The 27888-nt window shown below is 30.6% G+C and overlaps 3 protein-coding genes and 1 long non-coding RNA gene across 11 annotated transcripts in view; 2 read left to right on the plus strand and 2 right to left on the minus strand.

Moving 5' to 3' along the window:
* Positions 1–259: 259 nt before the first annotated feature.
* LOC105218234 (uncharacterized) lies at positions 260–2261 on the plus strand. Its single transcript, XM_011193675.3, has 4 exons — positions 260–470; positions 543–859; positions 920–989; positions 1376–2261. The coding sequence occupies exons 1-4, from the start codon at positions 395–397 to the stop codon at positions 1894–1896; spliced, it is 984 nt and encodes a 327-aa protein (XP_011191977.1). The 5' UTR covers positions 260–394; the 3' UTR covers positions 1897–2261.
* A 559-nt stretch (positions 2262–2820) lies between these two features.
* Positions 2821–6877, minus strand: Znf2_0 (uncharacterized). 2 transcript variants are annotated; one of them, XM_011193674.3, is made up of 7 exons: positions 6319–6877; positions 5823–6046; positions 5496–5711; positions 5161–5419; positions 4024–5088; positions 3593–3936; positions 2821–3522 (listed from the first exon to the last, which is right to left on the minus strand). In XM_011193674.3, exons 1-7 carry the CDS (start codon positions 6650–6652, stop codon positions 3196–3198), a joined length of 2769 nt encoding a protein of 922 aa, XP_011191976.2. In that variant the 5' UTR covers positions 6653–6877; the 3' UTR covers positions 2821–3195. The 2 variants fall into 2 exon arrangements, with proteins under 2 accessions (XP_011191976.2, XP_011191975.2); XM_011193673.3 differs by having other exon boundaries at positions 5496–5753; positions 6319–6876.
* A 3439-nt stretch (positions 6878–10316) lies between these two features.
* Positions 10317–27888, plus strand: part of LOC128920403 (uncharacterized) — a 323959-nt gene continuing 306387 nt past the window's right edge. The window contains exon 1 of the long non-coding RNA XR_008470450.1: positions 10317–10684. This is a non-coding gene — a long non-coding RNA (uncharacterized LOC128920403). The remainder of the gene's footprint in view (positions 10685–27888) is intronic.
* LOC105218237 (sodium/potassium/calcium exchanger Nckx30C) overlaps positions 15919–27888 on the minus strand; it is a 303455-nt gene continuing 291485 nt past the window's right edge. For all 7 annotated transcript variants that reach the window (XM_054227607.1, XM_054227610.1, XM_054227609.1 and 4 more), the window contains one exon: positions 15919–16994. In XM_054227607.1, the coding sequence (XP_054083582.1) occupies positions 16754–16994 (241 nt within the window). In that variant the 3' untranslated portion in view covers positions 15919–16753. The remainder of the gene's footprint in view (positions 16995–27888) is intronic.

The following is a 27888-nucleotide window of genomic DNA, read 5'->3' on the forward strand; positions in this document are numbered from 1 at the left end:
AAAAGTTTTGTCACGATAAACATTAGGTTCTCCTGAGATTTGTGTCAGAGGAATTAACTTTTGTCAAATATTTGAAGACATAGTTTATAATTATTATGTATTTATCCCTTATTGCTTTTGATTTAAAGATTATGTTAATAAATGTAATAATAAAACGACATAGCTCTACCGATAAATAATATGCATTTATAAACGATAAATCTAGTAATACAGAACTAGGCAGCACTGCTACTGGTAAACAAATGCGAAAAATTGGAAAAAAGAAGATTGAATGACATTAAAGTCTGTCAAAATTGTTGATGCATACACTTTTTATAATACAAAAGTACAAATTTCTTAGGAAATTTTAAATAAATATATAAAATTAATTATTTTAAAAAGCAAGAAATTTAATATGAGCACTAGCGGTGATTCTCAACCTTATTTGACCGATTTTATGATGCGAGACGATGAGGATGGTGTGTCAGGCGGTAAGTGTGCGATATTTGTGGCCAACTGAATTAGAACCAGAAAATTATAATTTACTACACAATTATATGTAGATGATGAATCGGATAATAAGCATAGCGGCGGTAATTATATGCTACGTGAACAGGATCGTTTCCTACCAATTTGCAATATAATTAAAATTATGAAGGTGCCGGTACCGGAAAATGGTAAAATTGCTAAAGACGCACGCGAGTGCATACAGGAATGTGTTTCCGAATTTATATCCTTTATCACTTCGGAAGCCATTGAGCGTAGTATAGCAGAGAATAGAAAAACCGTGAACGGCGATGATCTATTGTATGCGTTTGCCAATTTGGGTTTTGATAATTACGTTGAGCCCCTATCCATGTACCTACACAAATTTCGTGAGGTAAGTGTCAGTTGGTATATATAGTAAACGAAATAAATAATTATTTAGTTTAACGTCTAGTCAACCAAATCGGATCGTAATTTATATAATGAGACAAATATGCTGCAAGATGATTCTTCAACCGAATTTCGTAAGACAGATATGTCGTAAATAAATTACGCTTATCCAAGTTATATATAAAAATATATTTATTTAAATTGTTAAATTGGATGTAAAAAAGAACATTATACTGTTAAAGGGAACACTAAACAAGTTGACACAGTGTAAAAATGGCACACATCTACACACAAACAACTACAGCACCGTTTCGCAACAAGTTACAACAAAATTTAAACAATGTTGCACAGTTTACCACCACCAACCACACAAACGTATTGAGTTTCAAAATTGTTTTGTTTTTATTAACAAAAATTGTATTAAATTAATTAAAGTGTGTGTGTATATAAATTGCGTTATTTATGTGTATGTAATGCTCTAGTAAGTTTAAAGTACAAAACAAACAACAAATTTCTACAGCAACAAATACGGACCACAGTAATACTAACAACATAACAACAAAAGCAATGCCAACGCTAACAACAGCAACAACAAACGCTAACAATCATACCACTACAGCCATGGCCAGCACAATTAACACCTATTCGGATGTGAAATTGTTTGAGATAATCGAAGCAAATCAGCAACAACACCAGCGTCAACAAAATGGCATGCATGGCATTACAATAACACCAACAATATCGACATCAGCTGTGCCACTTAATTTACTAAGCACCGCTTGCAATCAAACCAGCAACCTAACAACAGTTGCTACAACACCCAACACAGCAACAACATTAGGCTCTGTGCGTCGTTCAGCGCGTCTACAAACGCGTCCTACTCCATTGCCGATCGTCACAACAGTGGCGGATGAAACACCTAGCGCTCTAATGAATGCAGATCAAATGATATTCTTTGATGCTGACGAATTGCAACAACATGTTTTGCAGCAACAACAACAGCAGCAACAGCTTAATGACAATAATTATATGCATATGTAAAGCATAATTAAGCAACGATTTAACGAATTTATTGCCGTCAGTTCGTTGTGTGTGTGTGTAATTGGTAGAAGCTAAAGTGATGAATTAATAACATTTAATAAATAAAAACTTGAATAACGGTATAATTAATGAAAGTGAAATTCAGTTATAATTTTTTAAGTAAAAATTAATTTCAAAATTGTGTGTTATATTCATTTTGCTATAGCTATGATTTTTACAATTTTCTAGGTTATGGTTGCGCGTGAAATTATGTGATGTGAAGAATTAATTAAAAAATATTTTGTAAGCAGCGATTTTTTATAAAAAGAAAATTTTGTAATTTTAGTTGTATTCATAATGAATAAAAAATATACATACATACATATATATGAAATGTTTGTGTTTCTTTCAGTCACAAAGGCTGTGTCATTGTAGTGTCAAAAGCACCGCCATTTTCTTTAGCATATAACTGTGTTTAATAAAACGATAAAAATTAAAATTAAAGTGAAAACAGTGTAAATTTAACATGAAGTGGTAAAATAGATATTTTTGAGCATATAAAATAAGCCGTTATAAACAAATTAACCACAGCTAGCATCTTAACACGCTAACAACATTAACATAAATTATTGTTGAACTGCCAAAGTCATAGCTTGCATTAAGAATAATTTGTATACGCTCGCAATAAAGTTGCTAAGCGAGTACAATAGTTTTGTTCACATAACGGTTGCTTGGAAGTCATAAAACTAAAGGAGTTTGATATAGGGTATCAAAATGAACAGGATGACGAGACGAGTTGTCTGTCCGTCCATGCGTCTGTCCGTGCAACGGACTTGAGCCTTTCCTTATTTTTTTATACTGTGACTTAATATGAAACGCACGATATTTGGGTTTTCAAAATCAAAATTAACTCGCGTGAGATGCTATAACAAAAACAACAACAAATTCAAATTTTCTTAGCAAATATTTTATTAGTGTTATTCAAAAAAAATATATATATTAACCACTAAAATTACTTAACGATAAAGTAAGTATATATATGTATGTAAATCTATATAAAAAAAAGCATACGCAACTAAAAACTAGTTATACTATAGTGTGAGTAATTGTTACACAATATAATAAACAATATATGGTAACTTAATAACTACAGTTTAGCAAGAAATACCAATATTTTAGCATAACGAGTAACAGCATTGCCCTATTGGCTGCAAAAATACATAATTTTTTTATACAATTTCAGCATATTTACACCAATGAATTCGTGCTCTACGATTTATATAACAATTTAATTCAAAAAAATAATTTTACAAATATTTGTTATTTATTTTGAATTTCCGCTAAAACCGCTGGTGCAACAACAGTGTCAGCATTCATATTAATATCTTCCGGTTCATCAACATCTGGCTCGGTCGGTTGTGGTTCGAATACAACGCGTCCACGTATTACACGTACGCGTGGTCCAATCGCACGCGTATTCAACTCAAATTGTCCACACGTGTCCGGACGTGTGGCACGATGCGTACTTAGACCGCTAATGCAGGAGAAGAGCTTGTTACAGCCGTAACATTTGTAACGCTTCATGCCAATGTGACGCGACAAATGTGAGATGAGCGTTTCGCGATGCGTAAAACTTTGTGAACAAATCTAAAATGGAAAATGTGGATTAAAAAAATATAAGAATATATATACATATATATGTGCTATACTAACTAACCTCACAAACAAACGGACGTTCGCCGGTATGCGTGCGATGATGTACGGTGACTTGACCGCGTGTGCGAAAACGTTTATCACAGTAGTTGCACTTATACGGCATGGCGCCCGTATGTATGGTGCGATGACAATTCAGCGTGCTGGTCGAGAAGAAATATTTGTGACAGATATCGCATTGGTGTTGTGGATTACGGCCGCAACTACTGCGCAAATGCTCATTGATCATGGCGCGCGTCGTATAGCGGCGCTTACAATTCGGACAAATGTAACCGTCTGGATTAATTTTCGGTTTGCTACGACAACGATTGCGTGTTAAATGCGGCGAACGTGGACGTGGCGGCAAGTCTAGAAGCAAATAATTTTTTATTTAGTAAATTAATTTTTATTTATTAAATTATTTCCAACTTTTTTTCGTTTTTGTTTTTTACTTACCACCACCTTCATGACAAATCCGTATGCTGTTTGCGGCATTGCTGCTACTGTCACTAAAAGTCGCGGGCGATATTGAATCGTCGCATTGTTGTTGTAACTCCAACATATCTTCATCCAATTCAGTTTTAATAAACTCTGTTTTGATTTCAATATTATCTTCTGCTGTCATTTCGGCATTTTGCTCGTCGTTTTTCTGCACTATCACATCATTAAGTAGATCCGTTAGACTTATTTCTGTATTTGTTATTGTCACCGATTCTAGCTTGGCAGCGACATCCACTTTATTCACAGGCGGCACTTCAATTTGTTTCACCTCGAAATAACGGTTATTGGGTGGTATTTCTGTAACGCGCAATTGCTTTTTAGCGAGCAATGACACTTGTGTTGGCGTGTGCTCTGTGGTGGCATGTGGAAATGTGCTGCTGTTGTTGTTGTTGTTGGTCAACTTTATCAAACTCGGTTGTGCTTCTTTGGGTAACATCTTTACAATTCTAAAATTCGATGATAGTTTTAGCATTTTTGGCGCATTTTCACTTTTCGGCGAAATCTTTGCAGTTTGCGCAGCATTCGCATTTCTTTGCTGCAACGCCACCGATGATTTGAGCAGTGATTGCGGGGAAGTTGTAGTTGCAGGTTTTTTCAAAATTTCACCCTCGCCTGCTTTACTGACTAAGTTAAAATATTTTGGCACACTTTTTAGCGCGAATTTCGAGGTAATGCGTTGTGCTAAGAGATGACTCAAGGGATTTGTTCTGAATTCTTGTGTCTGTGGAGTTGTCACGTTTTCATTTTCAGTTCGACTTAACAATTGCTTGCGTATGCGTAGTTTTAGTGGCGATACCACTAACTGTTTTTCACTTGTTGTTACACTTTCGCTGTTTTCAGTTTTTAGTAAAGATTCATTTTTCACTTTTACTGTAAAATCAGGCAGTATTGTTTCATAATCGACGTGTTCTTGCTTTATCTCAACCGTGCTGGCTTGTTCTCTGACACATTGCTGTTCGGGGCTCTTCAACAAACTTGGTTTCAAACGCAGTTTTAAACCGGCAGGTGCGCCAGTGTAGGCTGTTGGGGGAAAGTAAAATATAAATTGCTTTTATTAAGACGCTCAATAGTTTGAACAAAATATGTATTTACCACATTTAATTTTATACGAATTTGTTGCGTATGCTTCTTGTTTGGCCAGTTTTAGGATATTCGATAGCTTTGGCGTTTCGCTGAGTATGCTTAACATGCGTCCACATCTATCGGGCAAAGACTGCCAATGTTCTTGTAGCTCGTCCATACTGATAAACCAGTCACGGCACATGGAACAAACGAAACGTTTTAATTTGCCATGCATGGTTTCTTTATGTTGACACAGTTGTTCAAAGTTTAGGAATTTATGATTGCAAACCTGTCGAAATAATTGTATTGAAACGTTTTAGTATTTAAATACTTTCAGTGATGTTTATAGGATAGATGTCACCTACATTGCACTTTAAATGCTTAACGGAGTGTAATACATATTCGTGTTTCTCACATTCTTCTAGCGTACTAAACCATTCGTCACATGCCTTTCTTGTGCAATATAAACGATTCCTTCTATGCTGCTCCATATGTTGTCTATACTGCAGTTCTTCTTGACAACGTTTCAAACATATTTTGCACATATATTTCTTAATTCTGCGATTACAGGTGCGACCATTCTGTGGGCGTGAGTTATCAAAATTTGTAAAATTTTTATTGCGCTATGTAGTTAATAGATGTATAAATTTTATTAAATGTGCACATTGTGTATTAAATGTGTTTGTACTTACTTTTTGTATAAATTTTTGCTTGAACGCTAGCTCTGTGCTATTTGGTGACAAATCATTTGCCGTTATAGTTATAATATTTTCATGCTCATCCACTACTTGAAAATCGTCAGACAATGCGTTTAGCTGATCCTCTTCATCGTCGTGAGTGTCATTAGTAGAGTATGGTAGGTCTTCAGACATATTGTAGTCTTCAGCAATATATAAATAATCATCTTCTGGTTCCTCTATAAAAACAAGGCACATATCGAGTTATTATTTAATTACTGTTAATTAATTGTGTGCACATAAAGCATACATATTTGGTGTAATAGAAATTCGTTTAACAATAAACAAATAGCGATACATGGCAACACAGTCGTCGCAATTGAATGCGTGCAGTAAAATAAAACTGACAATATAATTAACAAATGAATATCAGCTGCAATTTGCATTGGTGTTAGCAATTGCTTTGATTATTAGTAATAATTTAAAAATTACTGTGTCTACACAAACTCACCCTTCACTTGTATATTTTGTGCCATGCTTTCCGAACTCATTGAATTCTCCTCTTGGTTAATATCATCAAATTCTGTTGCTTCTCCAAATTTTGCTGTCGCATAATTATATTCATACATATCTGGTTCAACTTTAATTGTGACATTAGCATGAAAATTGCCTGTATTGACTGGCTTTAGAAGGCTATACGCCCTTTTGTCGCTAATATCAAAAGAACCTTCATTACTTCTGCTGCTGTTGCTGCTATTTGTGGCGTCACCTTCAATATCGGCCATTTCCGCAGCGTAGATTATCTCTAGCGGTTCTTGTTTTATTTGTACCATCTCCTCAGCCATTACCGTTAATCTCAGTATTATATTTTAATGTGTTCACAAATACTTTAATGCACTGGTAATGTAAAATTCACAAATACGCATTACAAAACTGATATTACTGATTTATTATTATACAAAATTTTACGGTGAAGCTTTCATCTGCATACAATTTTAAACCGCGAGAATGTGTGAGTTCTATGGGCGATCGAACAAACGTCAAAAACAACTGTCAAACAAAATACAAAGAGAATTGTGGAAATTTGAGAGTAGGTAAATTTTGTGCGTTTATTCAAGTGTAGTGTTGCCATATGGTGTGGAAATGTTTATATTTAAAGAGTGTTAAGTGCATTTTATTTAAAGTTTTTAAATAAAAATTAAGATTTAAAAATAATAATATAAGAAAAAATAATAAATTAATCAATATTTTATATGTTTAAAATAAAGCTATAAAACTATTGTTTACTTATATTTTTTCAAATGCCCAACGTATGGGCATCACCGTGTGACGCCAACGTGCAGCGGCCATTGTGGGTAATTTATCGATATCAGCGTGTCTTTGAAAATCTTCAGTTGCATGCTAATTATTTTTAAATTATTTTAATTGAATTTAAAGCTTAATTAAAATTAAAGTTTCAAATATAAATAAACACTATAAATGGTATGAAATAAGTGGTGATTAATTGTATTCCACATAAACTAATTTTTTGATAATTCGATAATCGCCAATGCAATATATTACTGTGAACTATAGTGTACGGTTGTACTTGTTGCTGACATTTCCTATGAGGCATGGTGTGTCGTATTGTGAAGTACGGCTTACAAAAGTTTTAAATTTTAAATGTAAAATTTTATAACTTTAATTTGTTGTTATATCTAGGCACAGTATTTAGAATTGCTGGAGTAAAGTTTCTTGACGCAGTTGAATTAATTTTGAAATTATAATTTATATAAACTGAAAACCAAAATTAAACTTACGGTTGTTTTCCATTAGTAATTTATTGATTTTCTCATAAATTATTAGTTATAATAACAATTCTTAAAATTTTTATTTGGAATAGAACAAAATATTGGATTTATTAATAAATTATTATTAATTTGTTGTTGTTTTTGTTGCTAACATTTGTTATATAAATTTTATATATTTATATATTATTTACTTTAAATACAAATATTTTAATTTTTTTTAACCAAAATTATATTCTTGTATTTTGAGAATAAATAAAAAAATCAGTAACATTTAAATATAGAATGCTACAAAATTTTATTCGAAAATTCTAATTAAAAAAAATATACAAAACATTATTGAAATAATAAAAATATTGAAATTTGTTTTTCGAGTAATCTTGGTAATATTTACAAAATTTTTACTTTCTATTAAACAATTTCAAAATTTAATTATATAAACTTTTTTTGGCACATTTTTATTTATTTTCTAATAAACTTCTAATTAAAAATATTTTGAACAAAACATTATTAAAAAATAAAAATATTGAAATTTCTTTTTTGAGTAACTTTTGCAATATTAAATATTTAAATATTAATACTAACAAAATTTTTACTTTCTATTAAAAAAATTTAATGTTGATTTTTTCGCAAATTTTTATTTACTTATTTATCATCTAAATAAAATTATTTCATTATGCCAAAAATATGTTAACTATTATTTGTTATGATCCGGTAGCATCGACTATAGTAAAGTTTCCAAATTTTATAATTTTAATTTACTAATTATAAAACTCTAGAATTTTTTTTATTTTGCTATACATATATTATGTGTGATAGATTAAGCTAAAATTAAAAATAATATATTAATGCTTTTAACATTTATTGAAATTAAAAATAGATAAAGTGGAGAGAGTTAGGTAAAATAATAAGTAAATTTAATTTATTTATTATAAATCTTTTCAATATATTAATTTTATTGAAATCATTTATTATTGTATGCATATTTTGTTATATATTCTATCATAATTTTATATATTTATTATATAAAATACATTGTATACATTTAACAAACAAATAATATAAAAATATTTTAATATTCATATAAATAACCATTTTCATACGTTAATTCAAACACATCACGCAACAACGTAAGCTACAGTTTGAATTGCACTGTATTACTTAAGGCCACTTGTTGATCAACAACAAAGCGAACAATAAGAAATGTACGAACGAGCAACAACTGTCTGGCATTTTGTTTCCGTTAGCGCGTGTGATTTGCGCCGCCGACACTTGTATGGCGAGCAGAAGTGAGAAATAAACAATTAATTTCATAAAATATTCTGGAAAAGTGTAATTTAAATATTTTCAAATGTTTGCGCATTTCTTTTATAAAGTTTAAAATATAAAATTAGCCGCTGGCACACTGAAATAAAGTGCAGCAGTCGGGACATTGAAGCTTTGGCGTTGGCGGCTCAGAGTGAAGTTTTGATACAAATAAAGCTGAAAGCACGCAAATGCAGATATTAGTGTGGTTTTCATTGTAAAAATTTATAATTATTTAGTGTTTTTGTTGTAATTTATGCTATATATAATTGAAATAATTAATTTCGGTTGTGGCTTTAGAAGTGCAATTTCATACATTTGTTTGCGAATGTCTTTGCAAAGGGAATTCAAGTACAGGGTGACAAGCAGTGACACAAATTATTTGTTGCCAAAAATTTAAAACTATAAAAAACTGAAATAAAGTTATGAATAATGATAAATTCAATAATTGATAAGGTGATTTATTACTTGTAATAAATGGATGAATAAAAAGTTAGATTTTAATAAATAATTAGTGATCAATAATTTAATGTATATCGCGGAGAATGAAAGTCTGCAGAAAATTAAATAGAAGGAAATGATTTGTGAATTTAAAAAACATGTGAAATAAATATAAAATAAATCAAATAAAAAAATAAATAAGTGGCATACAAAAGCAAAAAAATGAATTAAAGTGAAAGAGTGAGAGATGGTTTTATTTCAGAGTAAAAAATGAGTGGTGTAAAAACCAATAAAATGTAAAATAAAAAATTATTATTTGAAGTAAGTAATTGCTAAAAATAAAATAAATTTTAATACAATTTTCAAAAACAAAGATTGTTAAATGAAAAATATTGTAAAATGTTAAGAAAGTAATAAAAATTAGTGATTAACAATTTTAATCAAATAATAATAAAAATTTTAAACCAAAAAAAATTCATTATGTGAAAAAGTTGAAAAATCTTTTATTTAAGAGTGAAAAAAGAGAAGTAAAATGAAATTACAAAAATACGAATTAAAAAAGTAATTAAATTAAATATATGAAATTATAATTGCAAAAGCAAAAAAAAAAAAAAAATTAAGTGAGAAGTGCGTGGAAATTTTGAGGTTAATATACAAGTTAAATATACATTTTATTTAATGATTCTCAATTTTAATATTATAAAATTAGTAATTTCATAAAATAATAATAAATGCAAAAAATGTGCTGAAATGAAGTGAAGATCAAAGAAATGAAAATGAAAAAATAATAATTTAAAACTAATTAATGAAAAAAAAAATATATTGCAAAAAGAAAAATTTTAGAAAATAAAAATAATACTAAAAATACCCGAAAAAGCTGAAGAATAAATAAATAATATAATTGTGAAAGAAAAAAATTTAAAAAACAAGTGAAAAATTTAAAGTTAATGTGCAAAAGAAAGTAAAAAATTAAAAGAATAAGTAATTAAAAAATAAGTAAATTATTATGATAGTAGAAGTTAAAAAATTGTGTTAAAATTAATTAATAGTAGAAATTAAAGAAATAGTGTTAAAATTAAGTAAAAATCAATTGAAGGGGAAAGTTAATGTTTATATAAAATCAGTGAAAGAATTAAAAAATAAAAATAAAAAGTTAGAGAAAAATGTGAAGTTAGTGTAAAAAATAATAATAATATTAAAAATAAATAACAATACAAAATTCAGTGTTTATCATTTTCTAAGCAAATTAAAATAATTAATAATCAGTAAAATTAAATATTACGTGAAATATTGCTTATTTATTTGTAGCTGCCCAGTTTGTATAAAACTCAACGCCTTCGTAAGGTAAGTTGTGTATAAATTTAAAATATTTCTTTAGTTTTAAACACAAAACGTTGGAATTTTGCCTAATTTAAAAACAAAAATTAAATTTTAAATTCCAAAATTAATTAAGGCAGTCAAAACCCACTATCATAAATATGCCATTACTACGAAGACCCGTTACCCTACTCGCCTCCCATTAAAAAAAAGTATTGCATATTTATGTTTTTTTTTTTTCAAACAACGCATTTTATTCAAATATTTCATTCAAAATTCAAATAGTTGTATGTACGTTGGTAATGATTTTGTTATATGTATGTATATAATTATAATAGTAATCATAATAATAATAATTATAATAATAATAATATTCATTTGTTTATTTATACCTTCTCATTATTATTAATTTTTATGTTTTTTTATTACTTATTTTTTGTTCCTTTTCTTTTATTCATTAAGTATATAATAATATGAAGTGTCTAATTTTCAACAATTTTTTTGTATGCAATTCTGTTGCTTTCTTCTGATTTTTTTCACGCTCCCGCTTTTTATTGTAGTAATCTTTATCTAGTAAATGTTATGCATTGTTTTTTGTTGGTGTATTATTTATTATACTTATAATTAAGTTTTTATTATTTATTTTTTATGTAACTTTGCCTTTGTTTTTAAAACTCTATAACCATAACAATTTGTTGTTTATTTTTGTTTGTTTTTTAACTGCTTTCTTTCGCTCTATATTTATGTAACGCCACTGCCGCTAAACCGTTACATTTCTTTGTAGCCGTTAACATTTGTTTAGCTCATGCAACGCTGCGTTTGCCTATACGACGCTGAAACAAACATAGTCGAAATACTCAGATACATGCATAGTTTTTTTAGTAAGACTCGAGAGACTTTAAAGTTAGTAGTAACTTTTTTGCTAGATAGAATTTGTTTTCGCCATACAAGTAAATGTCAAATAGTGTTTACCATTTGTCAAAAGTCAATTTGGATGCTAACTATAATTAGTTGGGCCTGATAGTTATGCGCCATTTTTTGGGTTTTTGTTGTTTTTTTTTGTTAAGTGGTTAGTGGGTAAGTGATATATGGTTCCATTTGTTAGCATTGTAGTCTCAATTAAAGCATTATCCCATTCAAATTTTGCAACATTGCTAAAGTTTTTGTTGTGTTCTAGTGTTTCAATTAGTATTCGTCTTTTGCATTGTGTTTTGCTGTTGATTTTTTATACCATTCGTCGGTTTTAAGTGCGTCTTGTTTTAATTTTTATTCGTGTTTTCGAGTTTTTATGGCTGTTCGTATTTTGATCGTCTGTTATTGTTTCGTTCGTCAGTTTTTATTTCATACGTCTGTTGTAATCATGTTTGTCTCTTTTCATTTCGTTCGTCTCTTTTTACTTTGTTTGTCAGCTTTTATTTCGTTCCTCAGTTTTTATTTTGTTCGTGTCTTGTTATATGTTCATCTGTTTTTATCATTTTTGTCTCTCAGTATTTTGTCCGTCGCTTTTTATATTTCCTTCATCTGTTTATATTTCGTTCATCAGTTTTTATTACGTTTGTCTCTTATTATTTCGTTCATCTGTTTTTGTTTTGTTCGTCTCTTGTTATATCGTTCGTATGTTTTTATTTCGTTCATCTATCATTATTTCGTTCGTTTCTTTTTATTTCGTTCGTCCGTTTTTATCATGTTTGTCTATTGTTATTTTGTTCGTCTGCTCTTATTTAGTTCGTCCGATTTTATTTCGTTCTTTTGTTTTTGTTTCGCTTGTCTATTAATATTTCGTTCCTCAGCTTTTATCACGCTGATCTGTTTTTATGTTGTTCGTCTATTGTTATTTTATTAATTTCTTGGTATTTCGTTCGCCTCTTATTATTTTGTTCATCTCTTGTTGTTTCGTTCTTCTATTGTTATTTCGTTCATCTCTTGTTATTTCGTTCTTCTCTTGTTATTTTGTTCGTTTATTGTTATATTGTTTCGTCCGCTTATTTTTATTTCGTTCGTCCACTATTATTTTGTTCTTCTCTTGTTATTTCGTTCGTCTCCCATTATTTTCTTCTTCTCTTATTATTTCGTTCGTCCACTATTATTTTTTTTTTGTTATTTGGTTCGTCTCTTATTATTTCGTTCGTCTATTGTTATTTCGTTCATCTCTTGTCATTTCGTTCGTCTGTTTGTATTTCGTTCTTCTCTTGTTATAACGTTCTTCTGCTTATAAGGTCGCTTCAATTGTTCGTTAATGTCCTTTATCTCGCTTATGTGTGCTTGTATGTGTGAAGATATGTTTTATATGTGTTTTTGTATCAACTTTTGTAGTTTTGTGTTTTTTTTGGAAATAAGTTATATTTAGTTATGCTTTTCTTGCGCTTATAGTTCAACTACTAAGTTTGCTTTGGTAAATGTATGGAAGATTATTAATTTTTCGTTTTCGAATTTGTAATTTTTTGGTTGTTATTATTAAATTTTATATTTAATAGTTTTTGCTTTTTAAATAGTAATTTAGTAATCGTAAGTCAAATAATCGTAAGTTAAACAAAATTGGAAAAGGAAAAAGTATGAAACTTACGCGTTTTAAATTGTTGTTAAGAATTGTAGAGTTTCATTAGTTTCTTTATTTTGTTTTTTTGGTACCTTATTGGACTTACTAAGGTAAAATGTGTATTGTTGATTTTCACTTATGTTATGTAAGTATGTAGTCTATGTTTGTTTTAAGTGTAATACGTATTTGTTGTCTCAAGTTATGCGTTTTCATACTTCAATACTTTACGTCTTTATGTTTTTATAATTTTTATATTTTTTTCATATAATTTTTGTCTTCATTTTAATTATACTTAGTTGCAGCGTAAATTAAAGTATATATCAGTTAGTATTAAGTTAAAATATCTGTGTGTTTTTCTGTTTTTTTTTGTGTTTTGTTAAGTTTACATTTAACTTTATATTAGTTTACTAGCGTAGTTTTAGTTGGTTTAGCGCCACATAATAAATTATTGCTTTCTTAAAAGTTATAATCTAAAGAAGTTCTCATTATGCTGACACGTGCGTTGCTTGTTTCGACTTGCTACTTCGTATTGAGTTCATGATTTTTTGTTGTTGTTATTTTTTATTTATTTTTTAATTCATTTATTTGTATTATTTATTTATTATTTTTATTTTTTTTTTGTTTGCTTTTTCAACTTATTTCAGTAAGTTAAATGGCTGTTTCCTCATTATTAAGTCATAAATGCCTATAAATGTTTGAAGTATATATATATGTATGTATATATATCTAGTTTAAATACTAACTGCTTGCGTTGTTTGCAAAAATGTAACGGGTTTCTCATCATTATCATATATATTAATAATTTTCTTTGAATTCACTTTGTACAAATTGCTACTCTCTCTTACAAATTTTACTAACTCGCTAAATTGTTAACAATGTAATTCTGTTTGCATGCAGAATTCTATATTATAATTATTATTAATTATATATTTTTTTAAATTTAACTAGCTCAAGGAGTTTTAAAGTGGGCTACAAGAAAATTAAATATATTTTTATTCGATAAATTAAATATGGCGAAATGTATGTGCGTACTCGTTTAGCATGAGTTTAGCAAGTGTTTCTGCTTTAGATCAGCGCATTATTAGCCTAACTAAAAGTCTAGCAGACATAGTCTTCTATATAATATACTTTACACACAGCCAAATTAATAGATCAATTAAAATTTTGATTGAGAAACAAGCCGGTCCTTCACACTGTCGGCTACTCGATAACCGATCAGCTGTTATACATTTTTGTTTTTGCTTTTCATAAGAAGTTGATAAATTTCATCAGCTGATTGCTATTTTTAGCAGCGGCATCTACCGTCGTGTGGCGTGAACAATAACTCGCAGCCAAAGAAAGTATATATAATTACAAATACGGAATTTCTTTCATTTCATTTTCAATTCGATTAATATTCAATTCAAAATTAATGTAGATTTTTATTTTGTATCTTAAATCGACCTCAATCAGCGTTTTAATCGAGCAGAGACCGTTTAATTGATCAATTAGCTGCTGTATGAAAAGGCTATTAGATCACGCGCAGTTAGTCATCAATAATATGGGTGTCTTCGCATTGAAATATAGTAAATTAGTGCTAATAGCTTTGCCTAATAAATGTAACACGAACTTACTAAAGTGTTTATTTAAGCTTTTATATAAAGGGTTTAAAAATTTTTTTGAATACGTTTTCTAATCGTTTTTTATATGCGTTTCTCAACTAATGCGCATATTATACATAAATTTCTTTGGTTTAGTTAGCTTTTCTTAACCGTGTTTTTTTGGTTTAGCAAATTAGTAGAGTTTTAATAAAGTAAGTTGTTTTTTTTTCGGTTAGCGCTTTCATATACTTTTGTTTTGCCATACTAACTACCATAAGTAAGTAGTACAGTTTTTATTTGTATGAAGTGTTCTATAAAATGCGTGAAGTTGAGTGCTTTTTTGTTTAAAAATATTTCAAAATTAAAAAAAAAAATTAAAAAAGAATAAAATTATTACACACAACAGACTTGTCTCTAATTGCTTGAAAATAAATATTTTACAAAAGTTTGTTTACCATTTCATAGCGAGCTTTGGTAAGGTGTGGCTTAAAAAGTTTTCAGTTTTGTTAAGTAGCTTTTATAGCGCTTCTTGCCGTGCCATTAGGCAACAGTACGCACACAGCTGAAAGCTTTTGTTCTGCACTTTATTTGAAGTAAGTAGCTTTGAAAGTGTTCTCAAAGCTGTTATAAAAATCACAAGCCTTTTTTTGTTCATGTTGCAGCTTTCGAAGCTGTGAAAGCTTTAGCTTTTGGGGTACGACAGAAAGTTAACGAAAGTTATGTTTAGCGGTGCTATTAAGTAAATAGTTAGTTATATGTACAACTTTGTCTGCTGTAAATTAAATGAAAAAAAAAATTGAAAAAAAAATAAATTAATTAAAAAATAAATATTTAAATAAAATAAAAAAACTTAAAAAAAATTAGTTAATTAAAAAAAAAGTTAAATAAATTAAAAAAAATTAATTAATTTAAAAAAATAAATTAATAAAAAAAAATTAATTAATTAAAAAAAAAATTAATTAAAAAATAAAATTAATTAATTAAAATAAAAATAAATTAAAAAAAAATTCTACTTAAAAAAAAATAAATAGATTGAAAAAAACCAAAAAAAAAAAATAAATTAATAAAAAAAAAAATTAATAAAAATAAATTTATTATAATAAAAAAAAATTAATTAATTGAAAATAAAATCAACTTTTGTGCCATAATCAGATTTCAATATACATACATATTATGATGTTAACTACAACAACGTACATTTCATATACTTCAATCATAAGTACAATTTGTTTTTGCTTTTTGTTTTTTTTTCTTATTTTCAGTGTAACAATTCATAAAAATTTGCCTATAAAATTCAATAAATATTCTTTACAATATGATATTTGAAGAGAGTTAGAGTTTATAGGAGGAGCGCATGAAAAAAGACGAAATTTAACAATCACATTATATTATGTATATATGTATGTATGTATTATAGTTATAGCTTGTGAAAGTAGTGTTTATAATTTTTTGCTATATATATGTATATATTTATTGATTTATTTATATATATATGTGTCTATATTAATAATAATATTGGTTTTGAAATAACGCTTAAACTACATTTTTATGCACTTGTCTGTATGTTTATATATATTTTTTATTTAATTTATTCAATTATATGAAAGCCGTTTGCAACGCTCTTCAAGGGCGCAGCTGCTTATACGCTTTATATTATTATTAAATTTTACTTAAAATTAAATTTCGTTTTTACTATAATAATTCCACTATTAACTGCAGTTAATTTTTTCCTGGCTGTATATTAACATTTTTTTTTCATTTAATTTTTCTTTTAATTAATATAGTGTTTTTTATAATTTTATTAAAACTACTGCAATCAATCACCTAACTTGCACTATATTTTTTCATATATTTTTTGCATTTACTTTATATAATTTATTAATATTACTGTTTTTTAATATTAACTTGCTATTTTCTTTCATTTTGTTGTTTATTTTTTTTATTTTTTATTATTAATTATTAATATTTACTTGTCACATTTTACACTGGACATTGTAGTGTATCATATTCGAACATTAACGAAACAGCAACAAAAACGAAATATAACAAAAACATTGTAAAACCTAGACCGCGATTCATTTTCCAACGGAAGCAGGCGATGGACATAACGACAAAGAGTAACATCATGAAGAGTATCGTTATGGAGCAGACCATGCCCACAGAGTTAACCTCGACAGGTGCATCATAGATGATGCCGTAAATAAGCCATGGTATAGGTAAACTGAAATTGAAAGAATTGCAGTAGTTAGTAGTTGTTGTATAATGTTAAAAAATAGTATAAACTTATACAAATTTAAATATTTTGAACTAAATGCAAGTTGTTATAAATTGGTTGAGAATTATGGGTAGCAAAAAATGCATCACTGAACTTTAATATGTTAAAAGGATTTCTAGCCCAGGCTATAGTCTAATATAGCTTGCAGCTTATATTTTATACAAGACCGCAGTCGGGAACTATTTAAAACTCTGCACTAGAAAAACTTTTGGTATTTATAAAGGTCGACATAGTTTGATGACAAAACCTGTTCACATTTTTTTCTTCTAAAATAGCAAAAAATAAAGATCAATGTTTCAAAAATATGCTCAAAACGAGCCATTAGATTGTAACCTAAAATTCTATCCAAAAACAATAAAATGGTGATCCATTTCGAGGTGCCCTACATAAAACAAAAAAAAAACAGAAAATTCAAATCTAATGGAAAATGTTTATTATCATTCGATAGAACATTCTTCGACATTTATTTTTTAGAGATTTCAAATGTTCACCGTATTCGGTTCGCCAATTTTTGATGACTCGTTCGAGCTTTTCGACTGAATCGAATCATTAGAAGGTTGCCCGCTTAAGTGCCTTGGAGACGATCAAATAATTGCGTCAAACAACACATATGTGTTAGTGATGTTCAATCATGTGTTGCCCGCAAACGTTCAAATTAACACGTCAAACATCAGTTTTGTTTTGAGCTCGTAACGAACGGTCATCATGTCATCGTCGGATGATGATGATCTATTATTGGCATGTGCTGCAATTCTTATGAAAAAAAAAAAATTCTCAATTTTTGTACTATTTTATATTATTTAGTTTATTTTATTATATTTGATTTTACTTTATTTTATTTTATTATTTTAATTTATTTTATTTTTTTATTTAATTTAATTTAATTTAATTTCATTTCATTTAATTTAATTTAATTTAATTTAATTTAATTTAATTTCATTTCATTTCATTTCATTTCATTTCATTTCATTTCATTTCATTTTATTTTATTTTATTTTATTTTATTTTATTTTATTTTATTTTATTTTATTTTATTTATTTATTTTATTTTATTTATTTATTTTATTTTTTGATTTTTATTTTATTTATTTATTTTATTTTATTTTATTTATTTATTTTATTTTTTTAATTTAATTTAATTTAATTTGATTTATTTATTTTAATTTATTTTATTTTATTTTATTTTATTTTTATTTTTATTTAATTTAATTTATTTATTTTATTTTATTTTATTTTTTATTTTATTTTTTTTTTATTTTATTTTATTTTATTTTATTTTATTTTATTTTATTTATTTATTTTATTTTATTTTTTTATTTTATTTTATTTTATTTTTTATTTTATTTATTTTTTATTTTATTTTATCTTATTTTTTTATTTTATTTTATTTTTTCCGCTTCGCTTTACTTCACATATCTATGCCCTCTCAGCTTGAAATCTTCCCTGCAAATGAGCTCATGCTTGTCAAACATGAGTGGAGACGATCAAATTATCATCCGTCAAATAGAAATATCAAAAATTTTTGATTTTCATCAAACAGAGCCGACAACAGGTCGGTGTAGCGTACGTGTAGCCGAAGAGAGCCGACGAGAGCCGACGACACCAACACACTTAAAGTATTTGACGCAATTATTTGATCGTCTCCAAGGCACTTTAGACTTTAGGCTTTACATATCCCCACAAGAAAAAGTTGAAGGGGGTGATATCGCACGATCTTGCTGGCCAATCGACTGGCACAAAACTTGATTTAATCAGTTCACCGAAGTGTTTTCTCATTAGGCATTTAAACAAAGGGATCCTAAACCGAACCCATCTCTTTAGTATCAGTCATCAAACCCCGATTAGCTTCAATGGTCACAACAATATTCCCCCCGTATCACCTGATCCTACTTCTGAGATCGGAAAGAACATATGTTTGAAATTTTCGACACATCCAAAGTTTTGACAGTCCATGGACGACCTGCGTAAGAGCGCTGGACATGCAGACTACGCATGAGCTCGCCAAGCGCTGGTCAACAAAAAGCAACTGTGGAGTAGCGAGGTCCTTTAGCTTGCTATGGAGCTTAAAAGGCCCTTTAAACTGTTTTCTCTTAACAAGGTCCACCTCAGCGCGATCATTGGATATTGTGTGCTTACTGGATATTGTCCAATGGGCACCCATGCGTTGAGACTTGGGATCTTGGCAGATGCAAGTTGCAAGCTGTTTGAAGGCGAGGTAGAACCATTTAATCATTTCCTCCTCCACTGTCCAGCTTTTGCCAGACCTAGGTTGAAACTCCTTGGAGGGCCAACTTTCAGCGATCCTAGAGAATTGGCTAGGAACGGCATTAGCCGACTAAAGATATTTGTAAAAACTTCCAAGCGTTTTGCTTACCTCTTAAGGGTCTTTGCTCCATCAGGAGTTTATTGGTATCACAAGGGACAGAGCTCAAAACTGTTTAAGTGAGATCTTCTGTATTTCCAAAGATCTGCCTATAAACCTAAACTATAGTTTAGACAAATATATTAAACAATGCTTCCCAATTATCTTTATAACTTGTATAGTTTGTATACGCTCTATATATCACCGTTCCATTTAATAATCTGTAACTATGGCAAAAGCGCATGAACTGAGGGTTTAAATAGGCATACGATCTTGATGACCAAATACCGTTTGTTTAACGTTGATTAGTGTTTAAAGACTGTTTTGGCTGCCGAAGGGATGTTACCTAACCATAATTGAAGATTAATACATTTCCCAGAATCAAATTAGGTACTTATTAGAATATTGATAGAAACTAATTAAGAATTAGTACAGTATTCAAGCAGTTGGCTTGGATCCATACTTTCACTGCTGATTTGTGAAGATTGAAAAGCGTCGACAGTAGTCTAGTTTAACCTGTAGTAACCGTAGATCAGTACTCAGTATGCAGATATTTAGTATAAACCTTACTAAATGAACCTCACTAAATATTTGAATTTTACTTCAAAGAAAAATGTGTAATAATCATAAAAATGCATACAGCTGCAAGCAAATCCGTCTCTGATACCTTATATCACTCTAAGCTTATAAAATATGAAGCTAAAGCCGCTTGTGTGCTAATACCCTCAGGATAGCGCTAAGCAATGATGATATATTACAAAAAACTCAGACTTAGAGTCAATGTCAAAAGCATACGCGTTTCATAGAGTCAACGAAAGGTGGCTAGGGGCAGACACTGCTGCGCTGGTGAGTTTACAGTTACAGTTGGCAACGTTTGTGAGTGGCCACAGCTTGAGCTTAAGTGAAATGCAAACAAGTTGGAAATGAGTTTTTGCAAAAAATATATATTACATATGTGTATGTGGTGGAGCTGTAAAATAAAAAAATTATATGCATAAGGACGGTAGATTTTTGGATCAAATGGAGTTGTAATAATACTCTTTGTTTATTGAAGAACATAACGGAGTTTTAGCGTTTCCAAGTTGAAGTTATATTCGAGATACGGTTATATGGTAGACGTGGTTATTAGAAGCTTAATATCTTTTTCGCACAAGTGTTAATTGATCAATTAACCGGTCTTTGCTCGATTAATGCGCTGATTTAGATCGATTTATCATACAAAACAGAAATCTAAAAAATTATTCTTCATCAATTTTTAAGCGAATCAAAATCGAGTTGAAACTGTAATACAGTTCTGCGGCTTGTTGTCCACGCTACTAATTATTTGTGGTTATTGATAAAATAGCAATCAGTTGATGAAACTTAGCAACCTCTTATAACAGCAAAAACAAAAATGTATAACAGCTGATCGTTAATCGAGTCACCGGCTGTGCGAAAGGCAAAAACTGGTTTCTCAATTATAATCTTAATTTAGTAAATTAATTTGGCTGTGCGAAAAGGGTATAAGACCTGCGTATGGCTGAGTTTAAGGAGATAACTGGGATAATTTTTAGACCGTGTCTCTTTTAGACTGAAAAGTGGTTTGAGAGAGTGAAGATCGTTTATTATTTATGTTTGTAAAGGTATACATTTTTTTGAGAAATATTTTGAGTTAGAAATATTGTGTTTTTAGATCTTTTCAAGAATTCTTTATATATAAAGATATTGTTGAGATCGTTTGATTGACATGATTGATTGATTCTTTTGCTCTGAGTTTTGATCTAATGGAAGACACTATTCCTATTTTTCGAGCAACATGTTAAATTGTAGGCGTGGTTATTGGGTTTTTACGTCCATTTCTCAAACAAATCTGAGTACCAAGTCATATGTGAACTTTCATTGGTGATATAAAGTTATGGAACAGAATGATGAAGCCTCTAAGACCATTTGGGCAACAACGCACACTGGGTTGTATTAAACAAGCACAAACACACACATTCAACCAAATGAAAATAACCATACAGGTAGGTAGCAAAGCATATGAAAAACTTTTGAATAATTTTCAAGGTGCAAACATTGCAACATTTCTATGAAAGTGTCTGTCTGTAAGCTCATATGTACATAAGTGTAGGAGGAGTGCAAAAATTAATGTGCGTATGGGAGAAAAAAAACCAACACCGCTATATATCATGATACTAATTACACCAACAAGTGGAGAATAAATTCACATACTTGTAGTTGCATAGAGCACACGGTTTGTAGCTTAGAGCTGAATGCAGGTGATCTGTGTATGGGAGTAAGTGTAAGAGTGTGCGTGTGTGAATGGGCTTATACAAATACATGCATATTGATAGTGGAAGGAAATGTGTACGACAAGGTCACAATTGTATGCCACACTCACTCGCCTAGACAAAAGTAAACACTAGCGTATTCATAAACTTTGCTATCTGCTAACTGCTGAAGCTCAAACAAATATACACAGACCTGTAGTACAGAGTACATATATAAGCACTGTAGTAACTTTTCTCACATATTTGTCGGAATGTGTTTGTGTTGCTGAGTTTTTGTACGCAAATTGCAACGGAAATGTGAGTTGACATTTGTGAATTGTAGGCAGTGGGTCAACGCATGTGTCGACAGTGGCAGCGAAGGTGTGTGAATGGCTGTGTGAATGTGTTGGACAGAGTGTTGGTGTGTTTAATAATGAAAATGGAATTAAACAAAAATATAAAAAATAAAATCAGAAAATTAAAAACAATTTAAATTCTTCGTGAGTACTAGTAGTATTACTACATTGACATTGACAAGACCAGATGTCTTCAAAAAATAACGGGAATTTTTGTTTTTCGAAAAAAATATTTATTCATTCGTCTATATTAATGCTTGCGCCTTCAAAATAGTCTCCTTTCAATATTACGCACTTATGCCAGCGCTTCTTCCATACGTTGAAACACATCTCAAAATCGACTTTTGAGATTGTCCTTGGGTCTTTCAGCGATTTCTCGTATGCTTGTAAAATACAATTTTGAAATTCCGTTATTTTCTGAATACAGCTCGTATATTTAATCAGATCCCCAGTTTTACTATAGTTGGTTGGTTATCCCTCAACGATCACTCCTTCAATAAATAATTAAGTAAAATAGGGCTTTGGTCCCATTTGAGGTTGTTATTACCAAAAAAAAAAAATTAGGTTTCTGTCGAGCTTCGATTTACAACCGTTTATTATATCTTGCTTAGAACTTTAAACGATTTCGGTCAGTCGATTTCTCAACTCATATTCACAGCTTTCCTCCTCTACTGTTAAGCCATGGAGAGCCTGAGTGATATTTCTTAGTAAATCAAATATTTTGAGCAGATGGCGTTCACTTGACGATCACTAGGATTTGCGAAGCTGACTGATCCTTTATTATCGACGAACACTTGACGAACACTTGGCATTGCAAAGCTGACTGAACTACGGCTGTACACTTTTGTAGAAATCTTCAGTATCAACGATCAGTCCTCACTTTGTAGTGATCTTTAATATCGACGATCAAGAGACGATCACTAGGGTTTGTAAATCTAACTAAACTACTGCTCTGCATTTTTGTAGAGATCCTTGATATTGACGATCCAGTGGCGATTTCTAGGCTTTGTAAGGCTGACTAATCTTGGGCTCTCCACTATTGTAAAGATATTTAATATCGACTTAGGTAGGAATAAAAGTCGGCTCAAGTTCTTATTAAAGCAGTCGTTGATGAGTCGGTGCACTATGCTTTCATTCTCTATATGAAGAACTTGAGTTGGCTTGGCAGTAAACACTAAATAAGCTGTTTCAGTGTTATTTTCTAACGTGTCAGAACTTTTTGCCAATTCTTATTAAATAAGAGTCGAGCTCTACTGACTATTAAGTATGCAAATATTAGATTTCTACACCTGTTGCCTCAAACTACATTGTATTTTCCGCGATTTTCTTAATTTTCTTTAGTTTTGTTTCAAGTGAAAAAATACAAGCAGTACGTTTGAGTGATTACTCATACGCCATGTTGAGCACAGTCGACGTCAAAGTAACATTGTTGAAACGGCGCTTAATGTTTTCAATTTATTATAGCTTGTAAAAAGTCTTTTGAAACTAGCTGTTTATTTAACGCAATTCATAAAACCGTAGGGCGACACTAACTGCAGGCTAACTAATCACTCATTTATAGCCTAAAGTTATGCTAAGACTCTGACATTTCCTAACAACATTTCTTTTTCATACACATTTCTTTGCAATTTTTAGTGGAAAGCAGCTGCGCTTTATATATAGTTTTAAAAGATAAATATATTTCTATGTATAGTTTGGCTTAATGCTGTTGAAAGTCTTCACTTTTATTTCAATGAATTTCCACTCGCGCCTTAATGTATGCTAAGACATGACATACTTTACTCGACACTTGTGCGTTATTCCTTCATGCTATACTTATACACATATACATACAGAGAACTACTTTTTAACACTTTCTTTTCACACATTTTTAAAATCTTTCATTCGTTTGAGGTTATTTGTTTCGTTGGCAGCTAGCTACTTGTGCGTGTTGTTGCCACCAGCACAATTCAAGGCCATTATTTGCCACTTATCACACGCACTTGCTGCAAATAGACGCATGCATGCGTAGCTTATATGTATATATATAGTATGTCATACATTTATATAAAGAAGATTGTGTGTGAAAAATTTGTTGTTGTAGAAAAGTCGTCGTCGTGAGCTTTTCACACGGCTTGCACACTATATATATACGGCTACATACATATATGTGGTTAACTGGCATATACTACCACGTAGTATACATAAATATATTTAATATTCGCACATCTGCGTGTGGTACACCACTTAACACGATTTTTCAGCGCCATCATTGTGGTTTTTTCTTATTATTTTTTCATATTCTATATAAAAGCTTAAAAAATATTTCCATTTTGACCTTCTTTTGGCGCTCGTGTATTCATATTTTTAATGTTTTCTTAAAACTTAATTTCGTCTACAATTTAAGGAGCTTACGGAATAATAATTCCCTCTTTTTCATTCTGCATGATTTTTTTTATTTTAAGAGAAGTTGTTGGCTATTAAACGTAATACAACTTCAGTGAATATTTCAGTAGAGTTATCTACTTGTTAGGGTATCTTAGTGAGCTTCCCTTACTGTAATAGGATTGCGGTGGCCGATTTTAATAACAGTATCTTAAGAAGCGAATCTTTGGATAAATATGGAAAAATGAATCGGAGTGATAGACCTATCCCTAGTTTGTTAACTAATAGTAACTTATCACCAGAAGGTCCAAATTTCATTAGGAGAAGGTTTTCAAAAGTCTTCGAGCAATTGCCTGATGAGTTTCAGCCAACTTTGGTTTTGAGAAGAGACTGGAAGACTTGACCTTTTCATTGAAATTTCAAAGCCGCGGAGATTTCAGATTATTATTTATCATCTTATCAGTTTAGTTTTAGACCAAAATTGTCTTTTACATATATATTTCTGAAAAAATGATTTACTCTGTAGGAGGTCTGGTTCATTAATGATTGGACTTTGTCTAAACAGTGCCGTGTTCGCACACCAAACTTGAGACTATATCGTCATTTCGTTTTAGAAGATCTACAAATTTGTGGAACGTTGTTTTATCTCTCAATTGGTTAGCCGAAGAGTATCTCGCACATTCGAAACACTCTAATATAGCTCATTATCTGACATTCCCACCTTACAAATAACCGTTGTTAACTGACCCAAGAGAGTTCAGAAAAATGTTTCGATCTCATATAGATAAGCGCAGATGCTTTTCATTAATCCTTATTTCTGCTGATACGATAGTATCCGGTCGCTGTATTTTTTTGTTGACCTTTTATTAGAGCTGAATGTTTTAAAATAAATTTACCTAAAGTTTTGCTGTAGATCTTATTAATTATTTTATTTCTTTTCTTCTATATTTTAAATTGGAATATGTAATATACACAAAGGTGGACCCTGAAGGAATAGCTTATTTAATCTAGTGTCAACAGGTGATAGTCCATCAGTACATGCTTTGCGGTTAAGAAATTTTACAGGTCATGAAATTTAAATTTATCAGAAATAAAGGAAAGAGTCTTCTTTTTTTATGGACTTCATCCATTAGCTCTTAAATATTTTAGTTTTGTTATTGGCAAAACATTTTTGAAAAACCACTTTGGTTTCTAAAAGAGTGATGGGGTCATTTGTAGAAGTTCACGTAAGTGAGGAAAGTTTCTGATTGTCATTCACTGGGGAGTCGCCAGGAACGATTCTTTTGCATATGACTCAAGCAGCTCAGGACTTCCAGTTTTAGAACAAGCATCCACTGGGTAGCCAACAGACATCCGTTCGAAGACGACCTAAAGTGAGAAGGCGAAGTCCGCTTCTGCGATTGTGCGTAGGGTTTGGGACTCACCACTTAAAAAAAACCTCCTCAATGAAAGACCAAACAGAGCCTCGGATGAGAAACCCCACTTTTGATGACGACCCTGCAAACGTTTTAAGGATCACGATTTGAGGGAATGCACCTGGAATGTCCGGACCTTTAAATAGGAAGGTGCCTCTGGCCCAGCTGGTTGATGTCCTCATACAACTAAAGGCTGACATCACCGCCATTCAAGAAGTGCGATGGATGGGACAAGGACCAAAGAAGGTAGGTCCTTGTGGCATCTACTACAGCGGCCATATAAAGGAGCGCAAATTTGGTGTTGTATTTGTGGTGGGAGAGAGACTCCGTAGTCGAGTCCTGGCATTCACCCCGGTGGATGGACGTCTTGCCACAATCCGCATCAAAGCGAGGTTCTTCAACATATCGCTGATTTACGCCGACGCCCCAACGGAAGAGAAGGACGATGTGACCAAAGTTTGTCTTTGTTTCCCATAAGCTAATGCGCCGAAATCGTGGAGGAAGTACGGGTCCATTTTTTCGAGGCGGGGGTTTTCAGAACGCTGTAACTCATGTTCTATTTATATTTATACTATCGAAATATTATAACAAACTTAAAGCTCTATCTATTTACTGGTCGTAGAAAAAAATTCTAAAAAATTTCTAAAAAGCAGGCCGTCACATGGTGTGATCCCCTTAAGACATAAACCTCAACCTCAACACATTTATATCTAAATTCACTAAAACAAAATAATTTGATATGCAGCTCTCATTCTCTCTCTTTCTGTCAAAACTTAACCAAAAATTTGTTAATACTACACCCTTATTCCCACATTTTTTTTCACTTTACCAACCCACTTTTTCAGTTTGAACTATTTGTCGCGATGTACCGCTGTGAGTGCGCCGACAGCATTCATTTTTCAATTCAGGTTTAGTTCATTTTTTAATACCCACATGTGTTGGAAATATTTCTCCTTCGCTGGCGGGTTCTTTTTTCACATAGTGGGGCTAAATCATATACAAATATATATTGAATATGTTCACAGTTATATCGAAGGCACACACTACTTCACCCATTTTCTCCAAACATTTTTTTGGGACATTGAAAAATGCGGTTAAATGAAAAATACCACAAAATGAAATACAAAACCGAATCTAACATGACATAGACGAATATGCCGTTATTGTGGTGGTGTATAAATGTGAATAAAAAACTATGAGGGCAAAAACAAAAATCCAGTGTGTAAAATATTTGCAGATTGTGGAAGACTATATTGCACAGGTATGCAATTTTGCGAGTATTTATATTATATATACATATATGAGAAAGTTTGTGTAGGAGTGTATTTATGTTGGTGAGCACATTTGGTGTTTTAAGCGACTGCCGGAAAGCAAATTTATGTGCAACGAGGCTTACGACTACCAACTACTTATAGGCAACCACATACATACATAGATTCAATTGTGTTTTACAGTTTTTCATTCCACTCGCATTCACCACTTTTTTGTTTTGTTGTTATTCCGCTTGATTTGTTCTACGTTGCACGAATTTTCTTTCACCCGGCATTGTCAGTGTGATTTATTTTGTATTTTGCATTTAACTCAACATACTTGCAGGCGCAGCTGCAATCTATTCTGCTACGTACATACATATATGTATGTCATGTTCATTGCATACTTTTCAGCTTGGCCTTGGTTTTACGCTTCTAACTCATTTCTAGTTCACTAAACTCTAGAGGAAAGTCCATTTCCTTTCCGTGCGAATTTTCGTATTTCATTTGTGGAATTTCAATTTTAAGTTGACGTGCAAAAAATGTGTGCGCTGCATACTTTTAGGAGATTTAACATTTCAGTAAATCTCAAAGCGATTTAAAGCTTGCTACATATGATGATTTACTGTTAGCCAGTTAAAGACACCTATTAGGGCGTGTAGGTACCACATGTTAGAGTGGTTTTAACTTGTAACCACAAATTTGATTTTAGCTACTAAAAGTATGCTGAGGCAAAGGAATTTTTAGCGGTTATTTTATTGGAAAGAGAATGATTAACTTTTTGTGTAACTTGACGTTAGAATCTTTACTTAACAAGGTTAAGTGGCAACACTATAGAACTCTA

Source organism: Zeugodacus cucurbitae, chromosome 3, assembly GCF_028554725.1.
Source record: "Zeugodacus cucurbitae isolate PBARC_wt_2022May chromosome 3, idZeuCucr1.2, whole genome shotgun sequence".
NCBI classification, from domain to species: domain Eukaryota; kingdom Metazoa; phylum Arthropoda; class Insecta; order Diptera; family Tephritidae; genus Zeugodacus; species Zeugodacus cucurbitae.

What these genes read in the sequence shown, in the direction of transcription:
- LOC105218234 (XM_011193675.3), top strand. Translation starts at nt 395, where the DNA reads ATGAGCACTAGCGGTGATTCTCAACCTTATTTGACCGATTTTATGATG. An exon ending in TGAGGATGGTGTGTCAGGCG is followed by an intron (nt 471 to 542) that starts GTAAGTGTGCGA and finishes AATTATATGTAG; the next exon opens with ATGATGAATCGGATAATAAG. An exon ending in ACCTACACAAATTTCGTGAG is followed by an intron (nt 860 to 919) that starts GTAAGTGTCAGT and finishes TTTAACGTCTAG; the next exon opens with TCAACCAAATCGGATCGTAA.
- Znf2_0 (XM_011193673.3), bottom strand. Translation starts at nt 6,652, where the DNA reads ATGGCTGAGGAGATGGTACAAATAAAACAAGAACCGCTAGAGATAATC. An exon ending in TTAAGCATTTAAAGTGCAAT is followed by an intron (nt 5,420 to 5,495) that starts GTAGGTGACATC and finishes TTATTTCGACAG; the next exon opens with GTTTGCAATCATAAATTCCT. An exon ending in AACGTCCGTTTGTTTGTGAG is followed by an intron (nt 3,523 to 3,592) that starts GTTAGTTAGTAT and finishes TTTCCATTTTAG; the next exon opens with ATTTGTTCACAAAGTTTTAC.